The sequence below is a fragment of the Paramormyrops kingsleyae genome, chromosome 19 (genome assembly GCF_048594095.1).
Source record: "Paramormyrops kingsleyae isolate MSU_618 chromosome 19, PKINGS_0.4, whole genome shotgun sequence".
In the NCBI taxonomy this organism is placed as follows: Eukaryota; Metazoa; Chordata; class Actinopteri; order Osteoglossiformes; family Mormyridae; genus Paramormyrops; species Paramormyrops kingsleyae.
The window spans coordinates 27,865,636-27,893,626 of NC_132815.1; the positions used below are offsets into that span (position 1 = coordinate 27,865,636).

The following is a 27,991-nucleotide window of genomic DNA, read 5'->3' on the forward strand; positions in this document are numbered from 1 at the left end:
GTTGATATACTGACTGATCCTGTATGTGGAGTGTCAGAAAGGACTGTCCTTAGTATTTAATTTGCAAACTGACATACTCCGCAATACTGACCTCAGTATCTCCAGGTTACAGCGGTATTCCTCCAATTCAGGAAAGAGCAGCTTCACCCCTGAATCCTGCAGGTCATTGTCACTCAGGTCCAGCTCTCTCAGATGTGAGGAGTTTGATCTGAGAGTTAAAGCCAAAGCTTCACAGCATGTCTCTGTGAGATTACAGCTGTTTAGTCTGGAAAAGAAAACATTTTCAGACACAATATGAACACTGGTAATGGTACTAACACAAAACACCAAAATTGATTTCAGCATAATTGTCAGGCCTGCTTAATGTGTGCCCTGCAGTGTGCTATTTGAGCATTAGTTATGCTGTAGTGTTCAATGTTGTGTTTGCTGTCTGTGTCTTGCTTGTAACCTCTGCTGTTATAGTCTGCCCTGTGTATTGCCCAATAAACCCTTTGGACTCCACCCTGCTTTCTTTCCCCCATGTGGGCCACTTTGTGGCTGTAATAAGCAGCACAGCTTCCATTTCAAAATGAATTACAGCATGCACAGTGTATTTGCTGCAGTCATATAACTGGGTGTGTGGATCTAATCCCAAAACAGTATTTTTAACAATATTTTCAGCAGTCATACTTAACATAGAACAAAATTCATGAGATGTAACACAACTGGCAGGAATTGAGTTTTAAACTAATTAGCATACAGACATTTTAAACACTGGGGTCCACACAGATCTGTACAGTGCAGTGAGAGCTGATTACAGGAGTGATTCATTTCTCATAACTGACAGTTGGCTGATATGACACAAGAAGCTGCTCATGCCGCAGCTACCTAAAATAAACAAATATTGTAATTCCACCTAAATAAATGTGATTTATATTCCTCTGCTGTGAAACTATGAATGGTCCAGCCCATGCATTGACCCTATCAAGTAAATTAATAAGTGAGAATAGCAATGCATGATGTCCTCATTTCTGAAAAAGAAATGAAAAAGTCCAAATTAACATTTGATTAGTGGGAATGAAATGGTGTGAATGCAGCGGGTCCCCTGTATGACTTGCCTTGCAACCATCACAGAAACACTGTATAATATAAGTTCTGACACAGTTCATGCTTAGACTGTATGCTAATTAGTTTAAAACTCAATTCCTGCCAGTTGTGTTACATCTCATGAATTTTGTTCTATTTTCAATTTATATTCTGCATCAGCTGTATTACAAGTTGAGGCACAAAATACATGTGAGGGTCTAAAAATATTAGAGGCCTAAATAAGAGAGACCTGAACAGGAGCTTAACTCACAGTAAATAATCTCCACATATGGCTTATCCTTCAGCCCTTCCCCTAGACTCTCCTGCTTTGTGTGTACATGTTGGGGGGCATTCAAGTTGTACCATGAAATACCTATAGTCTGTGGTTTTACCTGTTCTCCAAATGCAACATAACTGACAAATACCAGTTTAGTATTTAAACTGTCAAACAGGACTGACCTCAGTATCTCCAGTTTACTGCGTGACTCCTCCAGTTCAGCAAAGAGCTGCTTCACTCCTGAATCCTGCAGGTCATTGCCACTCAGGTCCAGCTCTTTCAGGTGTGAGGAGTTTGATTTGAGAGCTAAAGCCAACCATTCACAGTGTTTCTTTGTGAGCTTACAGCTGTTAAACCTGGAAAAGAACACATTTTCAGACACAACATGAACACTGGTAATAGTACTGACACAAAACACAAAAACGAGCATTTGATTTCAGTAAAATTGTCAGGCCTGCCTAGTTTGTCCCCTGCAGTGTGTTATTGGATAATTGCTCTTTACAGCATGTCTCTATGAATTTACAGTGGGTCAATCTGGACAAGGAAACATGCCAAGAAACAGACATACATCCTAGACATTAACGGTACTTAAACAAAATATCAAATAAGCATCTCTTTTTCAATATACTGAGCATAACTTACATAACATGACTTACACTGAAGAGTGTACTGTATGTGTATATGTTCTGTGAATTAGTGGATCATAAACTATTGTATCGGCAATCTATTGAAATGCAGATCTCATATCTAATATTGCTTTATATTTATAAAAAAAACTGAACTTCTAAAATTTACAGTGAGGAATACCCAATAATACTGACCTCAGTATCTGCAGTTTACAGCGTGCAAACCCGAGCATTTCCAATTCCTTACTAAATATTGATGTTAGCCAGCTGAAAGTGAGCCATTTCGATGTTGAATCCAGGTTATTGTCACTCAGGTCCAGCTCTCTCAGATATGAATTTGATTTGAGAGCGGAGTCCAGTGCTAAACAGGATTTCCAACTGAGTTCACATCTTTTCAGCCTTTAAAAGGAAATATCAAAGCCACAGTTTACATTTAAGAATGAATTACAGTGTGCAGTGATCTGTCTCTCTCATGATGAGATGAGTTGCGATGGTATTTTATTTACTGTAGTCAATCCGTGGGTCTTACCTCAAATCCTTATACTTATTGTATTACTGTACAGTTTCAGCAGACAAAGTACTGTAACATAAGTCACACTGTATTGCATTTTACCGACAGGCATAAAATATATACACAAATCATATATAAATATAAAAGGATATATCACTGAAAAAAATTATTAAACTTACTTCTTGGTGTTATTTAAAGAAATTATGTTGATACAATGTAAATACATTAGTTTTTATGCATAATTCTTTGAATGAACTCAACTGAATCATGGACAGCGCTTCCACACAACTACAGTATAATGAGTATTTTGAAAATGAAATTTCTTTTTAAGCTGATGCATTCACTTTGTGTTCTGATAACAGAATATAGTTCAGTGTGCCAAGAAAACATCCCCCACACCATTACACCACCACCACCAGCCTGCACGGTGGTAACAAGGCATGATGGATCCATGTTCTCATTCTGTTTACGCCAAATTCTGACTCTACCATTTGAATGTCTCAACAGAAATCGAGACTCATCAGACCAGGCAACATTTTCCAGTCTTCAACTGTCCAATTTTGGTGAGCTCGTGCAAATTGTAGCCTCTTTTTCCTATTTGTAGTGGAGATGAGTGGTACCCGGTGGGGTCTTCTGCTGTTGTAGCCCATCCACCTCAAGGTTGTGCGTGCTGTGGCTTCACAAATGCTTTGCTGCATACCTCGGTTGTAACGAGTGGTTATTTCAGTCAAAATTGCTCTTCTATCAGCTTGAATCAGTCGGCCCATTCTCCTCTGACCTCTAGCATCAACAAGGCATTTTCGCCCACAGGACTGCCGCATACTGGATGTTTTTCCCTTTGCACACCATTCTTTGTAAACCCTAGAAATGGTTGTGCGTGAAAATCCCAGTAACTGAGCAGATTGTGAAATACTCAGACCGGCCCGTCTGGCACCAACAACCCTGCCACGCTCAAAATTGCTTAAATGACCATTCTTTCCCATTCTGACATTCAGTTTGGAGTTCAGGAGATTGTCTTGACCAGGACCACACCCCTAAATGCATTGAAGCAACTGCCATGTGATTGGTTGATTAGATAATTGCATTAATGAGAAATTGAACAGGTGTTCCTAATAATCCTTTAGGTGAGTGTATATGCAGAAGGATGTTAGGAGAGCTGTGACGCCCTTTGCTGTGCAGCTCCAGGAACCACCACCTTCCCTGTAGACCAATGGTGCTGCATGTATCTTGCATGGCAAAACAAGGCACTGCCTTTGACGTAATAAACATTAAAAAAAAAAAAAACCTTTGTAACGGTGTTGAATACGGCAAGAGTATAAAAACCCCAGATAGAGGAAAGCTTGATGCTGACTGTAGCCATAGAACTGGAATTTTGTGCGATCTTGTATGCTGGTCAGTGCCTGGGAGGCTTTGCGATGCCTGTGGGGGGGGTTGCTGTGTAGCCAAATGCCATGGTTGGAAAGGAAATGAGAAGCAGGACTGATTGTCCTTCTCTACATCCATATATCAAACCAGCTGAATACATTAAGAACAGCTTAAACTAAACCTAATACATTGTAGACATAGAAGAAAAGTCTTTTGGGGCTACACACCAACAAGTACCCCCACAATACCAAAGGCAAAGGGTCAAACAGTATGTAGGAATTACCTACAACAACCCAAAAAGACACTGAGGGATAGCTAATAAGAACATAAGAACTATACAAACGAGAGGAGGCCATTCGGCCCAGTGAGCTCGCTTGGGGAGAACTTAACTAATAGCTCAGAGTTGTTAAAATCTTATCTAGCTCTGATTTAAAGGAACCCAAAGATTCAGCTTGCACTACATTATCAGGAAGACTATTCCATACTCTGACTACACACTGTGTAAAGAAGTGCTTTCTTAAATCCAGTTTGAAATGTTCTCCCGCTAATTTCCACCTATGGCCACGAGTTCCTGTATTTGAACTAATGCTGAAGTAACTATTTGGTTGAACAGCATCCAAACCTGTTAGAATCTTATAGACCTGGATCATGTCCCCCCTCAGTCTCCTTTGCTTGAGGCTGAACAGATTTAGCTCAACTAAACTTTCCTCGTATGACATTCCTCTAAGACCAGGAATCATTCTTGTGGCCTTACGCTGCACCTTTTCTAAGGCCGCAATGTCCTTTTTAAGATATGGTGACCAAACCTGCACACAATATTCTAGGTGAGGTCTCACCAAGGAATTGTATAATCTTAGCATTACCTCCCTTGACTTAAACTCCACACACCTGGAGATATACCCCAACATCCCTATTTGCCTTTTTTATTGCTTCCCCGCACTGGCAAGAATGAGACTTGGAAGCATCAACATACACACCAAGGTCTTTCTCATAATCAGCTACCTTAATAATGATAATGATAAAATGTGGTAAAGACTAATATCTGTGACATACCATCCTCAATCACTGAGGGCTTCTAAATATTAAGCCTAGTAAAAATATTAATATTTGAATCTGAATATTATATGAGAAAATGATTTGACTTTCTCTTCTATCCCAAGTCATGATCTAAAATCAATCAGGCCCATTATATCTGCTCCAGGGAAAATGCACTCCTATATCCACTAGGGGAGCTCTCACCTTCTCTCAGTTCTAATAAAAAATGTTATGCAGCCCAGCAAGCAATTCAGTTGGTTTAATTAAACATGAGTAAATTCAGTGAGATTAATTCACATATGCTCTGTTCTCAGAACACAAAGTAAATGCATCAGCTTCAAAACAATGTTTTGATTGCCAAATACTCAGTGTAGTTTTGTGGGACGACAGTATATGATTCAGTTGAGATCAAGTGTATTGGGGAAAAAACAGTGCAAAAAAACAAATGCAACTTGGATGTGAATCCTCCTATAACATTCACACCAACAAAATAGCTTCCTTGCCCTGCCAATCCCCATAAAAGGGCATGAAACTGCAGGGCCGTGTGTAATGGTGCTAGAAGAGGGGGCTGAGAGAGTGCTGAAGGTGCTGCAGTGCCCCCTAATGTTTGGGCCTGTATCTTAGTTTACTTACTAACACTAGTAGATATAACATTTCTTTTTAAATACCTGTAAGTATTATGACAATGTTGAAGTGGATAGAGTTTAAATAAAGAAACATGTCATGCAGTCATGGAAACTGTAAGGCAGCACCCCTTACCAAAAAAATGTTACCGTGCTCCTGACTGTGTACATACAGAAATCACACACATAAATTAATAAGGAAAGTCGTGAGAGAAGTTAAGAATACCCAAATAGAAAAAACATTATTATTATTATTATTGTTGTTGTTGTCGTTGTTATTATTAATATTATTATGAATAATAATAACAATAATGATAATTATTTTAAAATATATATGTTACAAAAATGATCATTTAATGCATCCTATAACATTATACAACAGTAGCATTGAGGAAAACACAATAAACAATTATTTTGCACAAACTACTCAGCACTAAAAGGCGCTCTTAAGTGTGCATAGATTCTGTTCTTCCCTAAGGACAAATACCAAATAAGAAAACATTGATGAATATCAGAATCTTTGTGAAAACTGTGTAATGGATTTTAAGCAGAAATTTAATCTTAAGAACGGTTAGCGAATGAGATCCATTGTATTCCCTGCACCGCCAAGTCACTCCCTCTCCCCATCCAATCTGTACTTCTCCAGACCCCCTAACCTCTACCTCTTGGCCTTCTACACTAGGCTTTGGTGGTATAAAATTTTTCATACTGTCATACAGTATATGGACAATGCAATTTCGTTATCTTGCTGCAGTAGGGCAGCTCCTATGATAAATGATATGATAAGTGCTAATAAGATCCACCAAAGATCCATCGAGGAACAACAACAAACTCCTTTTTTGTGGACATGGTGGAGGGCGATCCTACAGATGAGGATTAGGGCCACCATGAAAATATTATTTGAATTCTAACTTTTTTCTCAGAATTCTGACCTTAATCTCGTAATTCTGACGTTTTTCTCAGAAAGTCAATTACTTTTTTTCTAAATTCAAAATTTTGAGAAAAAAGTAGGAATTCTGAGATTATAGTCAGAATTCAAATAATATTTTCATGGTGGCCCTAATCCTCTTCCATATGTTGCAGTCGTACTGTCAAATACTCATGGTCTCTGGTTTAATTTGTGTTGGAGCATAACCAACAATTACTAGTTAAGGGTTTGATTGGTCATATAGGACTGACCTCAGTATTTCCAGTGTACAGTGTGGATTCTCCATTTCAGCAAAGAGCAGCTTCATTCCTGAATCCTGCAGGTCATTGTCACTCAGGTCCAGCTCCCTCAGGTGTGAGGAGTTTGATCTGAGAGTTAAAGCCAACGCTTCACAGCATGTCTCTGTGAGATTGCAGTTGATCAATCTGGAAAAGAAAACATTTTCAGACACAGACACATAGACAACCTACATAGTGGTAAAAGTAATGACAGAAAACATCATAGTCATGCCCCCTTAACAAAGTTTAAGCCAGTGACGGACCTCATATATAACAGTGGTCCCATAGGATGAAGCTGAACAATCCCCCATTGCCTAGTGACATAGCCATTGTAATGCTGTAGAGCAAAGTATGGTCACAGGTTTGTGGTGATGTTGGTCTAAACAAACCTAATCCGCTGTTAGTCATATTATGTACAGTACATAATACTTGGTAATGATAATAAACAACTATATTACTGGTTTATTTATTTATTATACTCTACATTTTATTGTTATTTAAGCTATTCCATATAGCCTAGGTTGGTTGTAGGCTATACCATGTAGGTCTGTGTCAATATACTCTATCAGCAGCGTTACTAGACGTAAAGCTCTACTGGGGTACAGGCCCCGCAACCCCAATTACACTGACATGCATATATGCATAAAACATGCGCACTTAGCTTCTATTTGTGGTTAAACATCTGCTTATATCCCTTGGAGTGGAAAAAACATTCACTATTTTCCCAATATTATAAATCTAAATGAATGCACTGCCAAATAAATTATCTTGTTGTTGAAAGATGAACGTGAGATTTTATTGGGACATAGCACGCGCCCATGTACTTTATGATGTTCACATAATGCCAAAATCCTCTACCAATGCATTTTCCAGAACTTATCCCTGTCATTAAGGAACGCCTGACTGTAAAACAAGCATTTGTTGTCAGTATACTAAACAGCAGAGCTTACATATCAAAATGAAATACAGTGTGTAGAGTGTATTGTGCAACCTGAAAATTTGCTGCGTTCATTAGAGCAGGGGTCTCCAACTCCGGTCCTGGAGAGCTACTATCCAGTCAGTTATCAATCTTACCTGGCTTCTGATGAGCCACACCTGTTCTCAGGTAAATACCAGGGCCAGGTGTGGCTCATCAGAAGCCAAGTAGGATTGAAAACCGACTGGATAGTAGCTCTCCTGGACCGGAGTTGGAGACCCCTGCATTAGAGAATTGACTGTGGGTCAGAGAATTTCATCCCAAAAATTCATACTTTTCCACATACTTTAGGCAGAAAAAATTCCATTACACAGGACAAAATACATAATATTATTTTGTCCTTTTCAATATTTTGCTACTGAGCCAGTATGAATGAGTGTAGAAGCAGAACATGTAAAGACCACATACACAGAGCTGGAGACAGACTTGGAGATGTGAGACCTGTGAGAAAACTACATAGCATATGTTTATAAACATCAAATTACGCTAACTGTTATGATCGCGTGGAACGACGAGCAGAAAAGAGGGCGAGAGAGCCGTAAATACGGGGTTTATTCCGGACAGACAGGCCACGAACATTAAACAATACAATGACTAATCTGGGAAGACTAACTCAGACGAGGACTAAATACACAAGACTAGCTGGTATTAACAAGAGGCAGGTGGGAGCAATCAGGTAGAAACACGGGATAATGAGGTGGGCGTGGCACACACGAGGATCGGACGGAGCTGGATGTGACACTAACAAATTAAAATAATAAAATGTGTAAAATAGACAGGCCCCACTTATTGAATTCATTGAACTGTTATGAATAGAAATGTAATGACAGTTTATGATGGTAAAATTGATCACGGAATGCTGACATTTTTGGATGAACCATGGAGAAATTTCAGTAACACTTTACTTAAAGCAGTCATTATACTGCCTTTCACATAGCTTCACAATGCATTATAATGCATTCATGAAGAATTGCAAACACGGTTATACGTAACCTTTTATAAAAAGGCATAACATTATAAAAAGACGTAACACATCGGGGCCGGCCCTACGCTGGGGCAAGAAGGGGCAACGCCCCCTTAAACAAACGTCCTGCCCCCTTAAATCAAACTTTTAGAAGTTGAGGAAGAAAATAATAGATGACCCACAAATTGAATATAGACAATATTTACCACAGTAGCTGAAAAATCCACTGAAAAAGGCACAAACGAGATAAGTTTCACTTCTTGTTCGCTCATTCCCTCCGTGTTCTGTTTGTGCGCGGGCTCACATAGCACTCGGCAGAGATCCCCCCACTCACCCTCCCCCCAGCTAAACATCCAATCACTGTTAGTATGCAAATGAGCCAGTTTCTCAGTAGGCAGGGCAGAGCGAAATAAGCTCCAAAAGCATCTGGCTGCAGATCTCCACCAAGAGGATCTCCACTAGAGGGACGGAAACACATGATCTCCACAAGAGAGTCTGGACATGACGTTATGCAAACTTACGCCATGGAGGCAGTACCAGATATCACATGATCTCCACGCACAGCCTGGATTTGTCAGTGGGAGAGTGTTTAGCTTTGTCGAAAGAAAAAAGTGGGTAGAACAAGCAACAACGGTAGCATTCGATCGGTGATTTTTTTTTCTCTTCTTCTCCGAATTTAGCTTTAAATTGAATACTTAAGCTTAGACTGACTGTGTCTACTGAAAAAGAAAAAAAATATTTATAAATTTATAAATAACTGTCTTTTGCGCACAAGTTATTATTTGGAAGGAACAGGTTAGCTGCGTATAGCTGTCATGTTGTAAGAGGTGTATTTCAGCACGCCATACTATGTTTGCTAGACCTGGCATTAGGGTACAATAAGATACAATAGCCTTGCAATTAATATTACTGGAATGCGTAAATACAACGCTGCCGCGCACTACTTTGACATTAAGGCTGAGGTATAGTCCGTGTGAATGGTCGCGACAGGCGTGAAGCGCCAAGAACAATACTTTTTTCCTTCATTATCGGTAGTCAATAATAAAACAGGTATACACAGGTACAATAAATAGCTGTCAGTAATGACAAGAAATGTTAGGAGAACTTGGTGAGGCGAACAAATCAACAAACCGAGTAAAGTGGAAAACATAGTATATCTTGACGCAACCGAACCAAACATGAGTGTCAACAATATTAAAGATGCACAAAATACAGCCTGCGTGCAATAAATTGTGACCAAGTTATATAAGTTATTATGTAGTATTTTTGATTATTTGAATATTATTAGCAAATTGACGGAATATAGGGTTATGCATATTAATATTGACACTGATGTTTTGTTCGGTTGCGTTAAAACAGATTATGTTTGCAACTTTAATCGGTTTGCTGATTTGTTCACCTCACTGAGTTCAATTAACATTTTTTGATATTACTGATGTCATGCGATAAACGCGGATTTATTTTCCGGGGTAACACACATCAAGACATGTGAAGTTAATGACCGGACTGGGGAAACGAACGGAAACGCGGACTAAATACACTGGACTAATGACAGCAATCAGAAACATCCGTAAAACACAAGGAATCCACATGAGGTTAACGAGGGGGTCGTGGCACAGGAGGATCGGCACGATCGGGGCGTGACAACTGACACCTATTGCATTTACTGTACCTGTTTATCATAGAGTATTATTATTATGATTATTGTCATGTCGCTTCACCTCTGTCGCGACCATACACACGGACTGTATAATTCAGCCTTAATACCAAAGAAACAGTTTGCAGTATTAAAAAAATTGAGTTACTTGTTGACTGTAAATGAATGGCTCTCCAGTTCGATTTGTTTGAGACATAGTTTTGGTAGACATAGTTTTCATATTACTCTCGGCTTCAAACACAAAGTAAATTATCATGTGCGCACAGAATAACTTGATTGCGCACATGATTTAAAACCCTATGGGAATTCGGGGGCTCCGTATTAAAGTAAGAATTTCACACGTTCCCAAATAATAAAATTAACATATGCTATTAACGTCCCTTCTTGTAGAATTAAAATACATTATTAACGTCCGTTTCCAATGTTAAATATTATTTAAATCGATCACCAAAATAATAAGTGTATACTTTAAAAGACTAGATTTCTGTTCGTTCGAGTTAAAGTCTGGGTTGTGTGTGAGGGTTATGTGATATCTGGTACCACCTCCATGGCATGTTTGCATAACGTCATGTCCGGATTCGCTAGTGGAGCTCACGTGTTTCCGTCCCTCTAGTGGAGATCCTCCTGGTGGAGGTGCCGGAGGTTTAGAGGAACCAGCAATCTCTTTCGTCAAAATCATAACGACTCGTGAGATCATGGTTCGAATTACGGGGGGTACAGTACCTCCCGATCAAGACCAAGACCCCCCCCCAAATAGACAAAAATAGCAGTTTGGGGGGGGGGGGGGTCTTAACATGTTTCATTTGTTTTTTTTTATTTTAAAAAAAGAAAGATAACCTTACCTTTTAGGAAAATTTGATGTAAAACGATTTCAGATATCCCTAGTGTGGACCGTACCATTTTAATCACCCCGGCGCTAGAAGTACCTTATGCTACGTTCACACTGCTAGCGGCGAGAGCGTCAAAGCGACCGAGAAGGGTCTGGCTGCAGACCTCCACCAGGAGGATCTCCACTAGAGGGACGGAAACACGTGATCTCCACAAGCGAATCCGAACATGACGTTATGCAAACATGCATGGAGGTGGTACCAGATATCACATAATCGTCACACACAGCCCAGACTTTTTAAACTCGACCGAACAGAAATAGTCTTTTAAAGTACATACTTATTATTTTGGTGATCGATTTAAATTATATTATTAACATTGGAAACGGGCGTTAATAATGTATTTTAATTCTACAAGAAGGGATGTTAATAGCATGTGTTATTTTTATTATTTCGGTACGTGTGAAATTCTCACTTTAATACGGAGCCCCCGAAGTCCCATAGGGTGATTTTTTTTTTAAATCGTGGGGCACAAGGTATTTTCTTGTGCTCACAAGTTATTCTGTGCGCACAAGATAATTTACTCTGTGTTTGAGGCCGAGAGTAATATGACAACTATGTCTACCAAAACTATGTCTCGACGTCTAAACAAATCAAACTGGAGTATGGAAGCCCGTTTCCGCCAGGTAGTAAAAAAAAATATAAGCCACGGAATCTCGCAATTGCGACTTAGTAAGTCAGAATTCTGACTTTATATGTCGCAATTGCGACTTCGTAAGTCAGAATTCTGACTTTATATGTCGCAATTGCGACTTTATATTTTCAATTAAAAGGACCTGGATTTCACTTAAGCATCGGTGTCATTTTAATGACAGAATCGTGTTGTCCAGTACACATACAACGATGCCCACCGATTATTTTTGCGCTTCAAACCATTTCATGATTTGTGCAAAATCGTGTTAATAGCTAATAATATAGGTGCTGTCAGCTGTAATGACATGGTGGTTTAGCATTTTGGGCTCATGGCGACTGATGCACACCCCTTTGTTTCCCAGATTGCTTTACGTACAAATTTTAATTAATTTCTGAATGTTTGAATGTATCCGTATAATGTGCAATGGGACAATACATGAATGGGTTAATAACTTTAAAACTATACAAGACAGGCACTTCTAGTGAAGTGTGCTTTGATCAGTGGACTACAGGGAACAATGCACACCCCTTGGATTTTCAGAATAACTTTCTCTCTATCAGTTATTGATTATATATTGTATCCATATTACATGGCATAAGGGCAATGCACTAAAGGGTTAATTGCTCTGAAACAAAATGAGACAGTCATGTCCTATGAAGTGTGCCTTGATCAGTGGAGTCAGGGGGCAATGCACACCCCTTTCATTTTCAAGATCACTTTCTGTCTAACAGTTTAATTATTAGGCTACATCATATCCATATTAGGCTACATGCCATTGCTCCATTTCATACATATTGACAGTTAATTGATAACACAAATTAATCCATAAGTAAGTTGTAAAGTGTGATTTAGGCAGTGCACCGTGGGACAAAGTAAATGTATCACAGCTGAATTGCTTGATTACGTGTTTCGTAATCGGTGTGCATCGTTGTCTGTGTACTGGACAACACGATTCTGTCATTAAAAACGCCCCACCTTCCGTGAAAAGTTATTAAAGCTAGAAACTTGTTTTGAGATACTAAGTCGCAATTGCGAGATATAAAGTCAGAATTCTGACTTACTAAGTCGCAATTGCGAGATTCCGTGGCTTATATTTTTTTTACTACCTGGCGGAAACGGGCTTCCATAGTCTTAGCTTAAGTAACCAATTTAAAGCTAAATTTGGAGAGAAAAAAATCACTGGTCGAATGCTACCGTTGTTGCTTGTTCTACCCACTTTTTTCTTTCGACAAAGCTAAACACCCTCCCATTGACAAATCCAAGCTGTGCGTGGATATCATGTGATATCTGGTACTGCCTCCATGGCGTAAGTTTGCATAACGTCATGTCCGGACTCACTTGTGGAGATCACGTGTTTCCGTCCCTGTAGTGGAGAACCTCAAGGTGGAGGTCTGCAGCCAGATGCTCTTGAAGCGACCGGAAGTCATTCATTCTCTATGGGAGGGAGCGTCGGGAGGCGTCGAGGAGCAGCGCGGGAGCGTCAAACAGAAGTTGAATCCCAGTCAACTTTATGGTAATGAGCTGTGACGCGGTTTGGCGGCAACCAATGGGAATGTAGAGATGCTCCGCTAAAGAGAGCGCCGCAGAACATAAGCGTGTAAACTTTTGTTCCGACCCAACCGTTCCTAGGCACAATGGAGGAGAGACTTATTATTGCTGTGGCTGGGCACCCAGTTATATATGATGTGTCTCTGTTTGCATACAGGGACATAAATAAAAAAAAATGAGGCATGGGCCAGAGTGTCCGAAACAATCGGTGTTCCAGGTGAGATGGTGAAGTGCATAATATATTTTTTTGTGAAAAAGGAAGGACATCAGTAGTAATTTTAGCGCCATATAGCAGAGAAAACACTGCAAATTGTCGGTAATGTTAAACCTATTTATAGCATTAGTGTTTGTCAAAACATAATTATGTGTTTTAGTAGAACTGTCGTGAAACATTTTAAGTACTATTTATGTTAACTAAAGAAACATAAAGCACAAGCAACTACTTGGCGATCATCCATTGTGATCCAAGGTAAATTTGAAAAGAAGCGCTACACTATTTATAGGTAACATTTTCCCTCCAGAACGCTTGATTTTAAGTGAGAATGCAAATAACTGGCTCACAACAATATTTATTTGACAAATTATGTCCTATCAGGAGTCGGTGCAAAGATATAAGCTACACGTTTGTTTGTTTTGCGGCCCCTTTAAAAAGTTCTCAGAGCCTGGCATTCTGAGCGGCCTTGTCCCCGCCCACTCTATGACGTCAGAGAGCGTCTCCGGCGTTGGCTAGCGTCACGTTCAGGGCGGCGGGAGAGACGGCTGGCGTCTTTGACGCTTGCGGTGTGAACGTAGCATTAGCCAGTCGGTTGCGTCATTCATTGTCATTGAGCGATTTGTTCGTTATGATTTCAAGATTCTTTATTCGTCACATACATAGTTATAACAAGTACAACATGTAGTGAAATGAACCCTGACCAATCCTATTTTTCAGTTTTATATTTTAAGATGTGACAAATATATCAGCCCTCAGGGGCCCAGTCAAAAAAAGGTTTGAATAAAAGTACCTTAAATTGTTCAGTGTAATTATCACTCACGGAAAGGTAAATTTACGGACTATCAGAAGTACTCAACTGGCGGACTCCAGACAAACAAAATTTAATACAGAACTGTTCTTAATAAATTAACAGGAACAAAAGCCAGAATTAATAACAATGCAGGGCTCCAGATGGCGACTAAAATGGTCGCCAATGCGACTTGATTTTCTATTTTGCGACTAGTTTTTTCATTCTAGTCGCCGGTGGCGACTCTCCCTCTCAATCTAAGAAAAGTTTTAAAATTAAAGCAGCAGAAACGGCTTTTAATTTTGTGCGGACACTCTCAGCCCGCGTCTACCTTTCCTATAACACTATCATGTGATTAAAACCAAACCTAAGGGAGGCATCATCTGACACGCCCACTCTGCTTCAAATGTCATCTCGCTAACTGCTGCGATAAGGGATCCGAAATAGAAGAGAATCGGGCCACGACTACTCCTTTAATTCCGTCCTAACTTTTCACGTAACACGCCAAATGTTCTAAGTTTCCATGTAACACGCGAAATGGCCAAACGAAAAATTTCTGACTTTTTCTCAGTGCCCACTAGTCCAAATCCTGCCTTGTCTACTTCTGAACGAACCGAAGATAATTCAGTCAGTGGGTTATCTGAGGTACAGCCACCGGCGTCCGGAAATGTACAGTTATTAAAGAATGACAACTCCGTCCCGTTAGCAAAGTCTTCTGCGCCCGCAGCTCCGACGCCTGGGACACAGTTTAAAGCGGCTTGGTTACAGGAGTTCGTTTGGTTACGGTATGACAAGGGAAAGACGTATTGCAGCTTTTGTGCGCAAGCCGGACAAGAAATTGCTGGTAAAACAGAATTCATTTGTGGTACGAGCCATTTTAAAAAGGAAACTAAAAAAAAAAAGCATGGTGAGAGTAAGAAGCACAAGAATGTCAGAGTATTGCTTATTAGTAAACATTTGCACAGTTCAAATTTATGTGTCATTTATCATTTTTTATAAGACCTTGCAGAGGACACTAGTCGGCAAGTGAAATAGCCCAGATAGGAGAAAGGAAAGGCAGTGTGAGGTAGACCAAAGAAATACAAGTAAATATTAGTTGTTTATTTCACATTTGGCATGCGGTAGAGGTTATGGCTCCCAAAAAAAGCATTTGGCTCCTAAATATTTTGGGTTTAGGAGCCAGTGGCTCCCAAATTTTTTTGTTCTGTCTGGAGCCCTGCAATGAATACACCTTGTGGACAACAATCACCAGAGATGGGGACAAGTCGCATATGATCAAGTCCAAGCAAGTTTCAAGTGTTAACCATCAAGTCTCGAGTCAAGTCTCAAGTCACAGTTAAGACAAATCAAGCAAGTCAAGTCAAGTCAAGGGTTCACCCTAAGCAAGTCAAGTCGAGTCCTGATAAGTTTCAAGCCAAGTCAAGTCAAGTTGCAGTACTAAAACAAACAGAGGTTAAATTTTCGATACATGTTTATTTTTGCACAGAAAACTTTTTACAGAAAAGATGAACTTATATACATATATTATGTATCTTATTTGCATTGCTATATTTAAATTATATGCATATCTGTGCTACATTAATATAGCCCAGTGATGAAGTTATGAAGCTTAATTGTCATCTCTGCGGTGGACGCGCACTATACACGTTTCATACATAATATATAATCTGATATATTTGTTTTCTATTTGAACTGGTTTCATTGTTATACAGCACACAACATTTTGTTGTTATTGTGAGTGTACACAAAAAAATTATAGACACTTAACGTAACCGATTCGAACGATGAAATTATTCTTGTCTGTATGACCAAAAAGTTTTGAACGAGTTATTGAAGGAGAAGTGATTGCACCGACGCTTTCATCTTAGATTTTCATGCAGTATAACGTTACACGAGCTGCCATTCAACTAACCACACGCAGTCAGTCCATACAAACGCTTGAAAATGCGCACATTTAATGTAGACATTATAGTTTACATGTAATATCGAGAAGCCCTTTCATTTCAAGTTGCACTCAACATTAAAATGTGGCTACGCCACTGGTAACGTTATAGCGTTTTATTTATGAGATGATCATCACATTTCTGATAAAAAAACATGCAACCAAGGCCAAATTATGACAAACAGAAAAGATTAATTTAATTAATTAGTAATCGTTTTATTAAATTGACTATAAAGAATTCGACTTTCTTAACTTTCCTTGTGGTTTTTGAAGTGCCGGATGAAATTTGATGTTGTGGTTGTCGTGTCTGATACTCTCGCGTTGAATTCTCTGCATCTGGCAAATCATTTTTTGTTAGTACGGTCTAGTTCAAAGTCCTTATAGCCAAACGTGACTATATGAGGAGCTCGACTATTGTCTGCCATGTTTGGCGCGGTTTGAGTTGTGCAGCGTTCTTCTTCTTCTTCTTGGTAACGTTAAGAGTTGTGCAGCGTTAAGGGCGCAGGCGCCAATTATGGTGCTGCTGAGTCATAATTATTTTATTAAATTATTTTATTTTATTAAACGAATTATATTTAAAAGTTCAAGTCATTGTCGAGTCTTCCACTTTAAGTCAAGTCAAGTCTCAAGTCACTTACTCTCAAGTCAAAGTCAAGTCAAGTCATTTTCTTACTTCAATCAAGCAAGTCTCAAGTCCTGAAAATTGTGACTCGAGTCTGACTCGAGTCAAGTCATGTGACTCGAGTCCCCCATCTCTGACAATCACAGAGTACAATACAGATGTGAATCCTCACATAACATATTCAGAGCCAAGAAACTGCATCCAGCACAGTCGTTAGCCAACTTTCAGCTTGTTGTCCCCACACTTAAGAAGTAACTTTGAAAGGGGGAGATGTGAACATCCCCAGCAACTAATGCAAGGCTGCCAGACTGTATTAGTTTTCATTCCAGCCAATGAATGGCTAGTCTTAAAATGATAATGTTAATTATTTCAGAAAGGATTCTGGAATGAAAATCATGGATGGAACATAACTGGCAGGAATTTATTTACAGACATTTTAAACACTGGGGTCCATACAGATCTGTACAGTGCAGTGAGAGCTGGTTACAGGAGTGATTCAGCTCTCACAACTGACAGTTGGCTGATATGACACAAGAAGGTGCTCATGCAGCACCTACCTAAAATAAAAGGATGCATTACTGGATGAATTGTTTTAAAACAGAGAACATTTGATTTGTGTAACTTTGATATAAAATGCTTTATAGTATTAAGGTATTGGCATAGTCCATGCTTGGACAGCTTGTGTTCAGGATAAGCTGATTTACTGACTGAGCCATTCTGGGGAGAGTCAGAAAGGACAGTCCTTAGTATTTCATTTACAGAAAGGAATACCCAGTAATACTGACCTCAGTATCTCCAGTTTACAGCGTGTAAAACCCAGTAATGCTGATTGCGGCATCTCCCTTTTAATCTTTGGACGCTGTTTCTCTGTAAAATCCGGCACCTCATTGTCACTCAGGTCCAGCTCTCTCACATGTGGGTTTGAACTGAGAGCAGAGGCCAGTGCTATACAGGATTCCCAACTCAATTTACAGCTGTTCAGTCTGGAAAAGGAAACATGAAAACAAGCATTTATTTTCAATATAACAAAAGCACTACTTACATTTCAAAATGAATTACAATGTGCAGTGTTTTGTGCCTCTTGGCAATTTGAGATGATATAACAGGTGAGATGGTACTTTTATTTACTGCAGTTACTTCATCATTGAGTGAATCAGTGGATCATACCTCAAATCTTTATACTTTTTACTGTATTACTGTACATTTTCAGCAGAGAAAGTACTGCAACACAGATTACACTGAATAGCATTTTATCGGCAGGGACAAAGTACATAAATAGTACAGTGGTACCTCAGTTCTCAAACTCATTAGAACTCGAATTTCTTAAAAGTCGAACCAACCAGTTTGAAAAAAAATTACCTAGAGCTCGATCTGAATCTCAGAAGTCAAACTGTGAACGCCGACCTAAGATAACTTGCGGGGAAATGAGTCACGCAGCACGTCTCTCAGCGGAAACAAAGGGTAAAGCTTCAGTGTCAGCCTCGCATTAGCTGTGATAGCACCGTGCATGTTTAAACTAACTGAATACATATATTTAGACAGTAAAAATACATTTAGACAATGATAGACAGTAACAGTAATTATTATTATATAATAAAATACATTTAAAAATAAAGATTTCTTATTCATTATTTTAATATTAATAATACAACATTAATAAATTTAATTGTTGTGCCGAGTGGGGATGGAACGGAGACAAAGCTGCAGATGTCAGGGTATCGGGGAATACGGGGTTTAATTATAGGTAAGGCAGGCAAAACGCAGACGGACAATACAATGACCGGACTGGGGAAACAAACTGAAACGCGGACTAAATACAGAGGACTAATGACAACAAGCAGAAACAGCTGATCACACAAGGATTCCACACGGGGTTAACGAGGAGGCGTGGCACACGGAAGGAGCGGACAATCGGGGCGTGACAACTGACACCTATTGCATTTACTGTACCTGTTTATCATAGAGTATTATTATTATGATTATTGTCATGTCGCTTCACCTCTGTCGCGACCATACACACGGACTGTATAATTCAGCCTTAATACCAAAGAAACAGTTTGCAGTATTAAAAAAATTGAGTTACTTGTTGACTGTAAATGAATGGCTCTCCAGTTCGATTTGTTTGAGACATAGTTTTGGTAGACATAGTTTTCATATTACTCTCGGCTTCAAACACAAAGTAAATTTTCTGACTTTACAAATGACTGTTTTGATAAATGTGCTTAGATGTGTTTAGTACAGTATATACTCTTCTCATTTTATCCGGTTCATTTTCTGTTTAAATGCTAAAAAAAAACATATTTAGGTGTAATTTTTTGGAGCTGGGAACCAGTTAATTGGTTTTCCATTATTTCTTATGGGGAAAATTCGATCAAAACTCGAACTTTTTAGGATTCGATCCGGAGCTCGGAATGGATTAAATTCGAGTTCTGAGGTACCACTGTACTTGCAAAACCTAAAAAGGACTGTTTTTTTCCCCCTACTGGGGAAAAAACAGAAAAATACACAGGTACCCATACAATGATGATGTGAATCCTCCTTACAATACATTCCAGGCAATGAATTTGCGACCATTAGCCAACTTTCTGCCAGGTGTCCTGACATTTAACAAGTAAATAAGTAACATCCCCAGCAGCTAATGCAAGAGTGTCCGACTGTATGCATTTTCATTTAGTCCTAGTTAATGCATGGCATGTTTTTTTTTTAAGTCAAAATTGTCCCTATTACAATATTGAGCAATTAATTATCCAGAAAAATCCTGTTCTATGGTATTGTAGTGTGTGGGAAGTTCTCTCCATGTTGCATGTGTTTTTTCTATGCACTACTGTTTCCTCCCATAAACATGCATTTAGGCTTACTGGGGATTCATTATTACCTGTTGTGTGTATCAGTGTGTGCCCAGTGACTGACTGGCATCCCACCCAGGGTGTCACCCTACCTCCCACTCCAGGCTCCCTGTCCAGAATAAGCAGCTGGAATAAGGATAGATGGATGGATATAAAATGCATATTCTGTACTCACTTCAGTATCTCCAGTTTATAGCTGGGATTCTCCAGTACAGCAGAGAGCTGATTCACTCCTGAGTTTCCTAGGTGATTGGAGCTCAGATCCAGCTCTCTCAGGTATGAGGGGTTTGACCTCAGAGCTGAAGCCAGGGAAGAGCAGCCTTCTTCTTTGACTCTACAGTCTGACAGTCTATAGAAAGGAAATCACAACGCTGTTTACAATGTTTTTCATGACCCTCTATTCACTAGTACTTACCCATATAAAGAAACTCCATTCTGTGTGAAAGAGAGAGACCAGCAGGAGGTCACTGTACAGGTGTAGATTTATGATTTTGACAGGAAATGTGAAAATTATGTATGAATCCTCGCATAATATATTCAGAGAAATAACTTCCACTGCAGTCGTTAGCCATCTTTTGGCCTGGTGTCCCCACACCTGACTAGTAACTCTGAAAGGGGAGATGTGAACATCCTCAGCAGCCAATGCAGAGCTAGTACAAATTATGAAGGTAAAACATAACTGGAACACGACTAATGTATGCAATAGAACTAGTAGGAATCCCACTTCAGAAAATATATTATATAAAACATTTTACACACTGCGTGTGTGTGGTCCACAGAGATCTGTACAGTGCAATGAGAGCTGATTACAGGAATAATTCATCTCTCATAACTGACAGGTAGCTGATATGGCACAAGAAGGTGCTCATGCAGTAGCTACCTAAAATAAACAAATATTGTAATTTCACCTAAGTAAATGTGATTTATGTTCCTCTGCTATGAAACTGTGAAGGGTACAGAAATAGAAACAGTTCATGCCTTGCCAATTTGTGTTCCACATAGGGCTCGGCGATAAAACGATTACGATATGTATCGCGATAGACACGTGATCGATATCAATAAAAAATGTGTTCGATAAAACGTTCGATATTTTTTATTCTTCGTCGGAAGAAAACAGAGGTTGCGAAGCTAGTTTGGATCCGTGCCGGAAACGCAGCTGTCATAAATGGTCGTAGCACAGCAAAACAACTGCTTTATGGAAGTTATGCCGGTTTTTTGTGAATCACTGTGATGGTCACCTCGCCCTTCCCTAATGCCGCTCGCCCCCCGTCTCCTGAATATTAAGTTATAGGTCTGTATCCTTTCGGTTTGTATGTGTCGTTGTCCGGTTTTTCGCGTATCCCGTGTTTCGTTTCGAGTCTGCCGTGTCTTTGTTTCCCCTTCTCTTTTTCCTCTCTGTGTTTACGGCGCACTTCTGGGTTCCGGCTCCCTACGTATCGCGTCTTCCTCGTTAGTGTTTGCATGTGTGTCTTTTCCTAGCACAAAACCTGGACTGAAAATATACTTGAATAGTTCAACTTCAAGTATGATTAGAGTAAGAATAACTTGAAGAGTTACTTTTTCATATTTCTGCAGGTTTTATATTTCAAACAATGTTACTGTACTGTATCAGGTTTGTTTTTTTATATTACAGATGTATCTCAGTCTACGTCAGTTTTATTTATGTTTACAAAACACTGCACATATTTTAAAAACACTTTATTTTCCATGGTTGTTGACATGTTTAAAATAAAAATGTTTAAATGTAATATATTTTTCTCCTGGTCTTTATTTTAAATGGGTCATAAAAAACGTCAATAATTATCGATATCGACCGATATGAAACACTCATATCGTGATATAGTTTTCAGTCATATCGCCCAGCCCTAATTCTACATCAGCTGTATTACAAGTTGAGGCACTAAATACATGTGAGGGTCTAAAAATATTTGAGGCCTAAATAAAAGACACCTAAACAGGTGTCACGCCCAGCTCCGTACGATCCTCGTGTGCCACGCCCCCTCATTACCTCGTGTCAATTCCTGATTGTGATCACTTGTGTCCTGTTATTTCTGGCTAGTCTTGTGTATTTAGTCCGTGTCTGAGTACGTCTCGTCAGATCCGTCATTGTAGTGTCCGTGGATGCCCCTACCTGTCTGTCCTTGGCTCATTAAAACCCCATTTGCCCGTAAGTTTGGCGTACTCTCCTGCTTCCCTGCTCGCCTTCTTATCCGATCGTGACAACAGGAGCTTAACAGTAAATAAACTCCCCATGTGGCTTATCCTTCAGCCCTTCCCCTAGACTCTCCTGCTTTGTGTGTACATGTTGGGGGGCATTCAAGTTGTATTATCAAATACCCATAGTCTGTGGTTTAATTTGCATTCCAAATATCTAACAGATACTAGTTTAGTATTTCACCTGTCATATAGGACTGACCTCAGTATTTCCAGTGTACAGTGTGGATTCTCCAGTCCAGCAGAGAGCAGCTTCACTCCTGAATCCTTCAGGTCATTGTCACTCAGGTCCAGCTCTCTCAGGTGAGAGTTTGATTTGAGAGTTAAAGCCAAAGCTTCACAGCATGTCTCTGTGAGATTGCAGCTATGTAGTCTGGAAAAGAAAACATTTTAAGACACAGACACACACACACACTGGTAAACGTAATGACAGAAAATGTCATAGTCATGCCCCCTTAACAACGTTTAAGCCAGTGACGGACCTCACATATAACACACACACACACGCACGCACAGTCGGGTATAGCTATCCTTATTCACATGCTAATGCTAACTATGGCAACCATAACCCCCACCCAGCCATAACCATAACCACAAGTAACCAAACAAAATAATTTTTGCATTTTTGATTTTTTCATAGTAGTCACCGACTTTTATAAAAGGAAAAAACCAGTCCCCATAATGGGAAAAAAATGAATATTTATCACGTTATGGGGACATTGTGTCCCCATAAGAATAGGTATACACACACACACACACACAAGCACATGCAAGGTGATTGAGATTACAAGGCAAAGGAAGGCTCAGAGAATTAAAACTCTAGGAATAAATACCTGAGCCTTGATTTAAGGGTTTGAGTCTAGAAGCCTAGACCAAGCTGGTACCCCTAGTCTAATGGGGGGGATTAGTGATGGGAAGTTTGGCTCAATTAACTGATTCGATTCTTTCGAACTGTCTGTTGTAATGAATCGATTCTAAAACTGATTCTATGATTCACTTTTTTTTTTTCGTCTTTTTTTTGCTCCTGACCATATGACTCAACGAATCATGGGATCGGATAATAAATCTGTCTCAAGGTTACGTTATTTGACTGAAAGATAGCACTGGTGTTCAACAAAAATGTTCAGCTTGACTATTCACAATAAAAAAAACAATATATAAAAAGTAGAAAGGGTGTCGATGCTGAATAAACACGCATGTATATATAGTTCTTATTTTCTTTACTTAAGCCAAATTCATGTACATGGGTATGAAGGACTACATCACAGTTAACAACAACTGCAATATTACCAATACAATCACACATACACATACAATGAGCATGAGTAAACTTGCATACGTTGTTGTGTAAACGTCAAAGTTAATAAATATCTTAGTTTGTTCTTTGATGAAAGACAAATAGTTTTATTAAACAGAAATGCAATAATTTTAATAATAAATGATGAAGAGCTGCATTTATTTTATTCCTTTTAACAGCGTAACTGTCACGATGCGAGTTGACGAGCCGGTGAGAGAGGCGAGAGCAGCCAGGTTGACAGACAAAACGGGGTTTTATTGGGAAACGAACAAGACGGAAACTCACACATGGGAATTGACGATGACAGATCTGGGGAAAACTACTCGAGACGTGGACTAAATACAAGATACTAGGTAAACGGAACAGGCAACAAGTGAGAACAATCAGGGTTCGACATGAGGTAATGAGGGGGCGTGGCACACACGAGGAGTGTTCGGAGCTGAACGTGACATAACCCCCCCCCCAAAAGGCGCGCACACCGAGGGGAGGCGACGGACGAGACGAGGGGCCCAAAACCTGGAAAACAAAAGCAAAACATCAACGAGACACCGGAAACAGGACCGAGACACAAAACAGAAACAGGGACGAGAAGAAGGACAAGACCCGACAAAGCACAGGAAACGCGGACAAGCAGACAGAGAAGGGAGACACAGAGGGAACACCCACAGGCGACACGAAGGGGCCAGGAGTGCACAGAGGAGGAACAAAGGGACAAGGAGCAAACACAGTCGGAAGAAAAGGAGGAGGAGCCGACAGGGGAGACCAGACAGGAACAGAAGGGGGACAAAGGGGAGCCCGAGGGAGCCCAGGCAGGCTACGGGCAGCGGCCGGATGGGGCCGCAGGGGAGAGGGAGCAGGAGGGGACCACACAAGGGCCAAGGGAACGGCATGAGGGAGTGACGGAGGGGACACGGAGGGAGCAGGAGGGAACACCGGAGCAGGCAGGCAGGAGGGGGAAGCCGTGGCAGACGGAGGCGGAGCCGGGGAAGGTGCCGTCCGACGCCAAGCCGAAGCAGGGGGGCCCGGAGGCGGCCGACACGGAGCTGGAGGCGGGACCGAGGACCGGCACCGAGGAACCAGGGGGGGACCTGGCGGAGACCGCCGACCCAGAGCCGGAGGACCCGCAGGCAGCCATCGAGCGACGGCCAGGGGCCGAACGGGCGAGCCAGGGGGCAGGGCGGACGGGACCCGGGCCCGACGCCTATGTCCCCGTCCCTTACGGGACACTGAAAGGTGGGGTCCTGGGGAGTGTCGGCCTCGCTGGGGCAAGGGCGATCCAGTCATTAGAGCCGCAGTGGGTGGAGACTCGGGCAGAGCAGGGGCCGTGGCGGCAGGTGGTGCAGCCGGAGAAGCAGGCAGGACGGGCAGAGAGACGGCCTCAGGCAGGGCCGCGGGCAGAGCGGTGGCCTCAGGCAGGGCCGCGGGCAGAGCGGTGGCCTCAGGCAGGGCCGCCGGCGTGTGGCCAGCAGGGGGCGCCTCGGCGGGCACCGCCATCACATGGCCAGCGGGGGGCGCCGCCGTTACGTGGCCAAGGGGCGCCTCGGCGGGTGTGCGGCCAGCAGGGTGCGCCTCGGTGGGCGCCTTGGGCGTGCGGCCAGCAGGGGGCGCCGCGGGCGGAGGCGAAGCCAGGACCTCGGGCGGAGCTGCAGCGGGCACCACCAATTCCTGGCCAGCAGGGGGCACCTCTGCGGGCACCTCGGGCGTGCGGCCAGCAGGGGGCGCCTCGGCGGGCGCCGCTGTCACGCGGGCAGCAGGGGGCGCCTTGGCGGGCGCCACCATCACGCGGCCAGCAGGGGGCGCAGCCGTGGGCGCCACCATCACGCGGCCAGCAGGGGGCGCAGCCGCGGGCACCTCGGGTGGTGCCGCAGGCTGAGCAGCGGCAGCTGCAGGGACCGCAGGCTGAGCGGCGGCAGCTGCAGGGACCGCAGGCGACAAAGTAATAATACTGTAAGCAGTCACATAGAATAAGCTGAAATATACGTGTACAAACAGTAGTATAAACGCCAAATGCAATAAGAGCGTTATTTTAATGATTATATATATATATATATATATATAAATATAAAATAACTTACTGCTTTCATAAATGGGCAATAGATGCATTTATTTTACCGTATTCATCAGCGTAACTGCATTTCTGCAATAAACGCCGCAATGGCTCTCGGGATCGGTTCGCAAACCGTTCTTTTGATTCACCAACCGAGTGTCCGAAAACCCGTAAGTTCCGATTCGTTCATCGAACAGGCTCTCGGGTTTTTTGGAGTCAGCGAGTTAGAGACCAGGGGCCTCATGTAGAAACGGTGCGTACACACAAAAATGTTGCGTACGGCCATTTCCACGCTCACGTCGAGATGTATAAAAACGAAACTGCTGCAGGGACCGCAGGCAGAGCGGTGGCAGCTGCAGGGACCGCAGGCAGAGCGGCGGCAGCTGCAGGGACCGCAGGCTGGGCAGGCAGGACAGGCGGGTCAGGCTGGACAGGCGGAGTCACTGGCAGCGTGGCGGCAGCAGCAGCCGCGGTGTCGCTGGCAGCGTGGCGGCAGCAGCAGCCGGTGCTGCTCGCAGGTCCGGATCAGGCAGGTCCGGCACGACGGGCAGATCCGGAACTGGCGCCAGGATGGGCGCCGGGCGAGCAGGTACTGTCCCTTTAAGGGCTCTAGGGACCCGGGGAATAGCGTCCCTTACGGCGCGTATCCCGCCCAGACCCAGGCTCGCCGGCCGGTAATGAGCTCCGGGTGGGAGCTGGCCAGGCAGGTAGCGGCGGTGTAATCCCAGGCAGGGAGCAGAGAGCAGGCTCCCAGGAAGAGAGTCGGGGCGGCTTCCTCTCCTTTTCCCCTTCGCCTCTTCTTTTTTCGCCGCCCGGAACCTGTAGGAGGAAGCGGGGTTGCCTCCGTACAGGCGAGGGGTTGGAGCCGCTTCGTCTTGAACTGGCGGACAAGCTGCTGTAGCAGAGCGCGCACTTCCGCCATCGTGTGTGCTTCGGTGCATGGGTTTACCTCTTGCAGGAGGGTCCAGCTTCGCTCTGCTAGGGCGTACAAACCGGGATCCTCACGGATCTCCGGTTGCTCTCGCCAGAACGCAACCTCATGCAGCAGAACGAGCCAGAGGTCCTCGCCCTGCTGCGTTGCGTTGTTCGGGAGATCTGTCATTCTGTCACGAAGCGAGTTCACGAGCTCGTGAGAGAGGCGAGAGCAGCCAGGTTGACAGACAAAACGGGATTTCATTGGGAAACGAACAAGACGGAAACACACATGGGAATTGACGATGACAGATCTGTGGAAAACGGAACAGGCAACAGGTGAGAACAATCAGGGTTTGACATGAGGTAATGGCAGCGTGGCGGCAGCAGCAGCCGGTGCTGCTCGCAGGTCCGGATCAGGCAGGTCCGGCACGACGGGCAGATCCGGAACTGGCGCCAGGATGGGCGCCGGGCGAGCAGGTACTGTCCCTTTAAGGGCTCTAGGGACCCGGGGAATAGCGTCCCTTACGGCGCGTATCCCGCCCAGACCCAGGCTCGCCGGCCGGTAATGAGCTCCGGGTGGGAGCTGGCCAGGCAGGTAGCGGCGGTGTAATCCCAGGCAGGGAGCAGAGAGCAGGCTCCCAGGAAGAGAGTCGGGGCGGCTTCCTCTCCTTTTCCCCTTCGCCTCTTCTTTTTTCGCCGCCCGGAACCTGTAGGAGGAAGCGGGGTTGCCTCCGTACAGGCGAGGGGTTGGAGCCGCTTCGTCTTGAACTGGCGGACAAGCTGCTGTAGCAGAGCGCGCACTTCCGCCATCGTGTGTGCTTCGGTGCATGGGTTTACCTCTTGCAGGAGGGTCCAGCTTCGCTCTGCTAGGGCGTACAAACCGGGATCCTCACGGATCTCCGGTTGCTCTCGCCAGAACGCAACCTCATGCAGCAGAACGAGCCAGAGGTCCTCGCCCTGCTGCGTTGCGTTGTTCGGGAGATCTGTCATTCTGTCACGAAGCGAGTTCACGAGCTCGTGAGAGAGGCGAGAGCAGCCAGGTTGACAGACAAAACGGGATTTCATTGGGAAACGAACAAGACGGAAACACACATGGGAATTGACGATGACAGATCTGTGGAAAACGGAACAGGCAACAGGTGAGAACAATCAGGGTTTGACATGAGGTAATGAGGGGGCGTGGCACACACGAGGAGCGTTCGGAGCTGAACGTGACAGTAACTACATTTCCGCAGTAAACTCCGCGAGGGCTCTTGGGATTGGTTCGCGAACCGTGCGTTTGAGTCACCAACCAAGTGTCCGAAAACACGTATGTTCGATTCGTTCATCGAACGGGCTCTCGGGTAGTTGCTGAGAGTGTATATCAATAAACTATAATACAGCAACCGCAGTCTTTAACCCACATTTCTGCAGAAAAAACGCGCAAATAAATTCGAAGGCTTTTGAATTTAAAAGTGTTTTATTTGTCGGTTTTTGTTATTGTTTAGTATTACTTTATTATGTTAATATAAAAATATAGGCCTATACTTGTGATAATTTGTTATTAAAATATTTGCAAGCATATTGTGCACAAGTATAAGTGACTAAACCACAGGTACAATAACAATAATAATAATAATAATAACAACATTAGCACAAATAAAATATTTATTACAGGACATATGCCTTGTTTAAGTATGATTTGTTTTTACATTGTTGATTGTATTCAGTGTAGTCTTTGTAGCAATTTTGCT

General features: G+C 42.5%; 1 protein-coding gene and 1 long non-coding RNA gene across 2 annotated transcripts in view; one reads left to right on the forward strand and one right to left on the reverse strand.

The window, feature by feature from the left end:
* Window positions 1–27,991, reverse strand: part of LOC111841726 (uncharacterized) — a 218,586-nt gene that overhangs the window by 120,380 nt on the left and 70,215 nt on the right. Inside the window, exons 17-23 of the mRNA XM_072702643.1 lie at window positions 22,202–22,372; window positions 19,961–20,134; window positions 17,725–17,922; window positions 6,682–6,855; window positions 2,164–2,367; window positions 1,525–1,698; window positions 92–265 (exon numbers count right to left, since the gene is read on the reverse strand). Of these exons, the coding sequence (XP_072558744.1) occupies window positions 92–265; window positions 1,525–1,698; window positions 2,164–2,367; window positions 6,682–6,855; window positions 17,725–17,922; window positions 19,961–20,134; window positions 22,202–22,372 (1,269 nt within the window). The remainder of the gene's footprint in view (window positions 1–91; window positions 266–1,524; window positions 1,699–2,163; window positions 2,368–6,681; window positions 6,856–17,724; window positions 17,923–19,960; window positions 20,135–22,201; window positions 22,373–27,991) is intronic.
* Window positions 1–27,991, forward strand: part of LOC140580933 (uncharacterized) — a 39,083-nt gene that overhangs the window by 1,956 nt on the left and 9,136 nt on the right. The gene's annotated exons all lie outside the window — the stretch shown is intronic.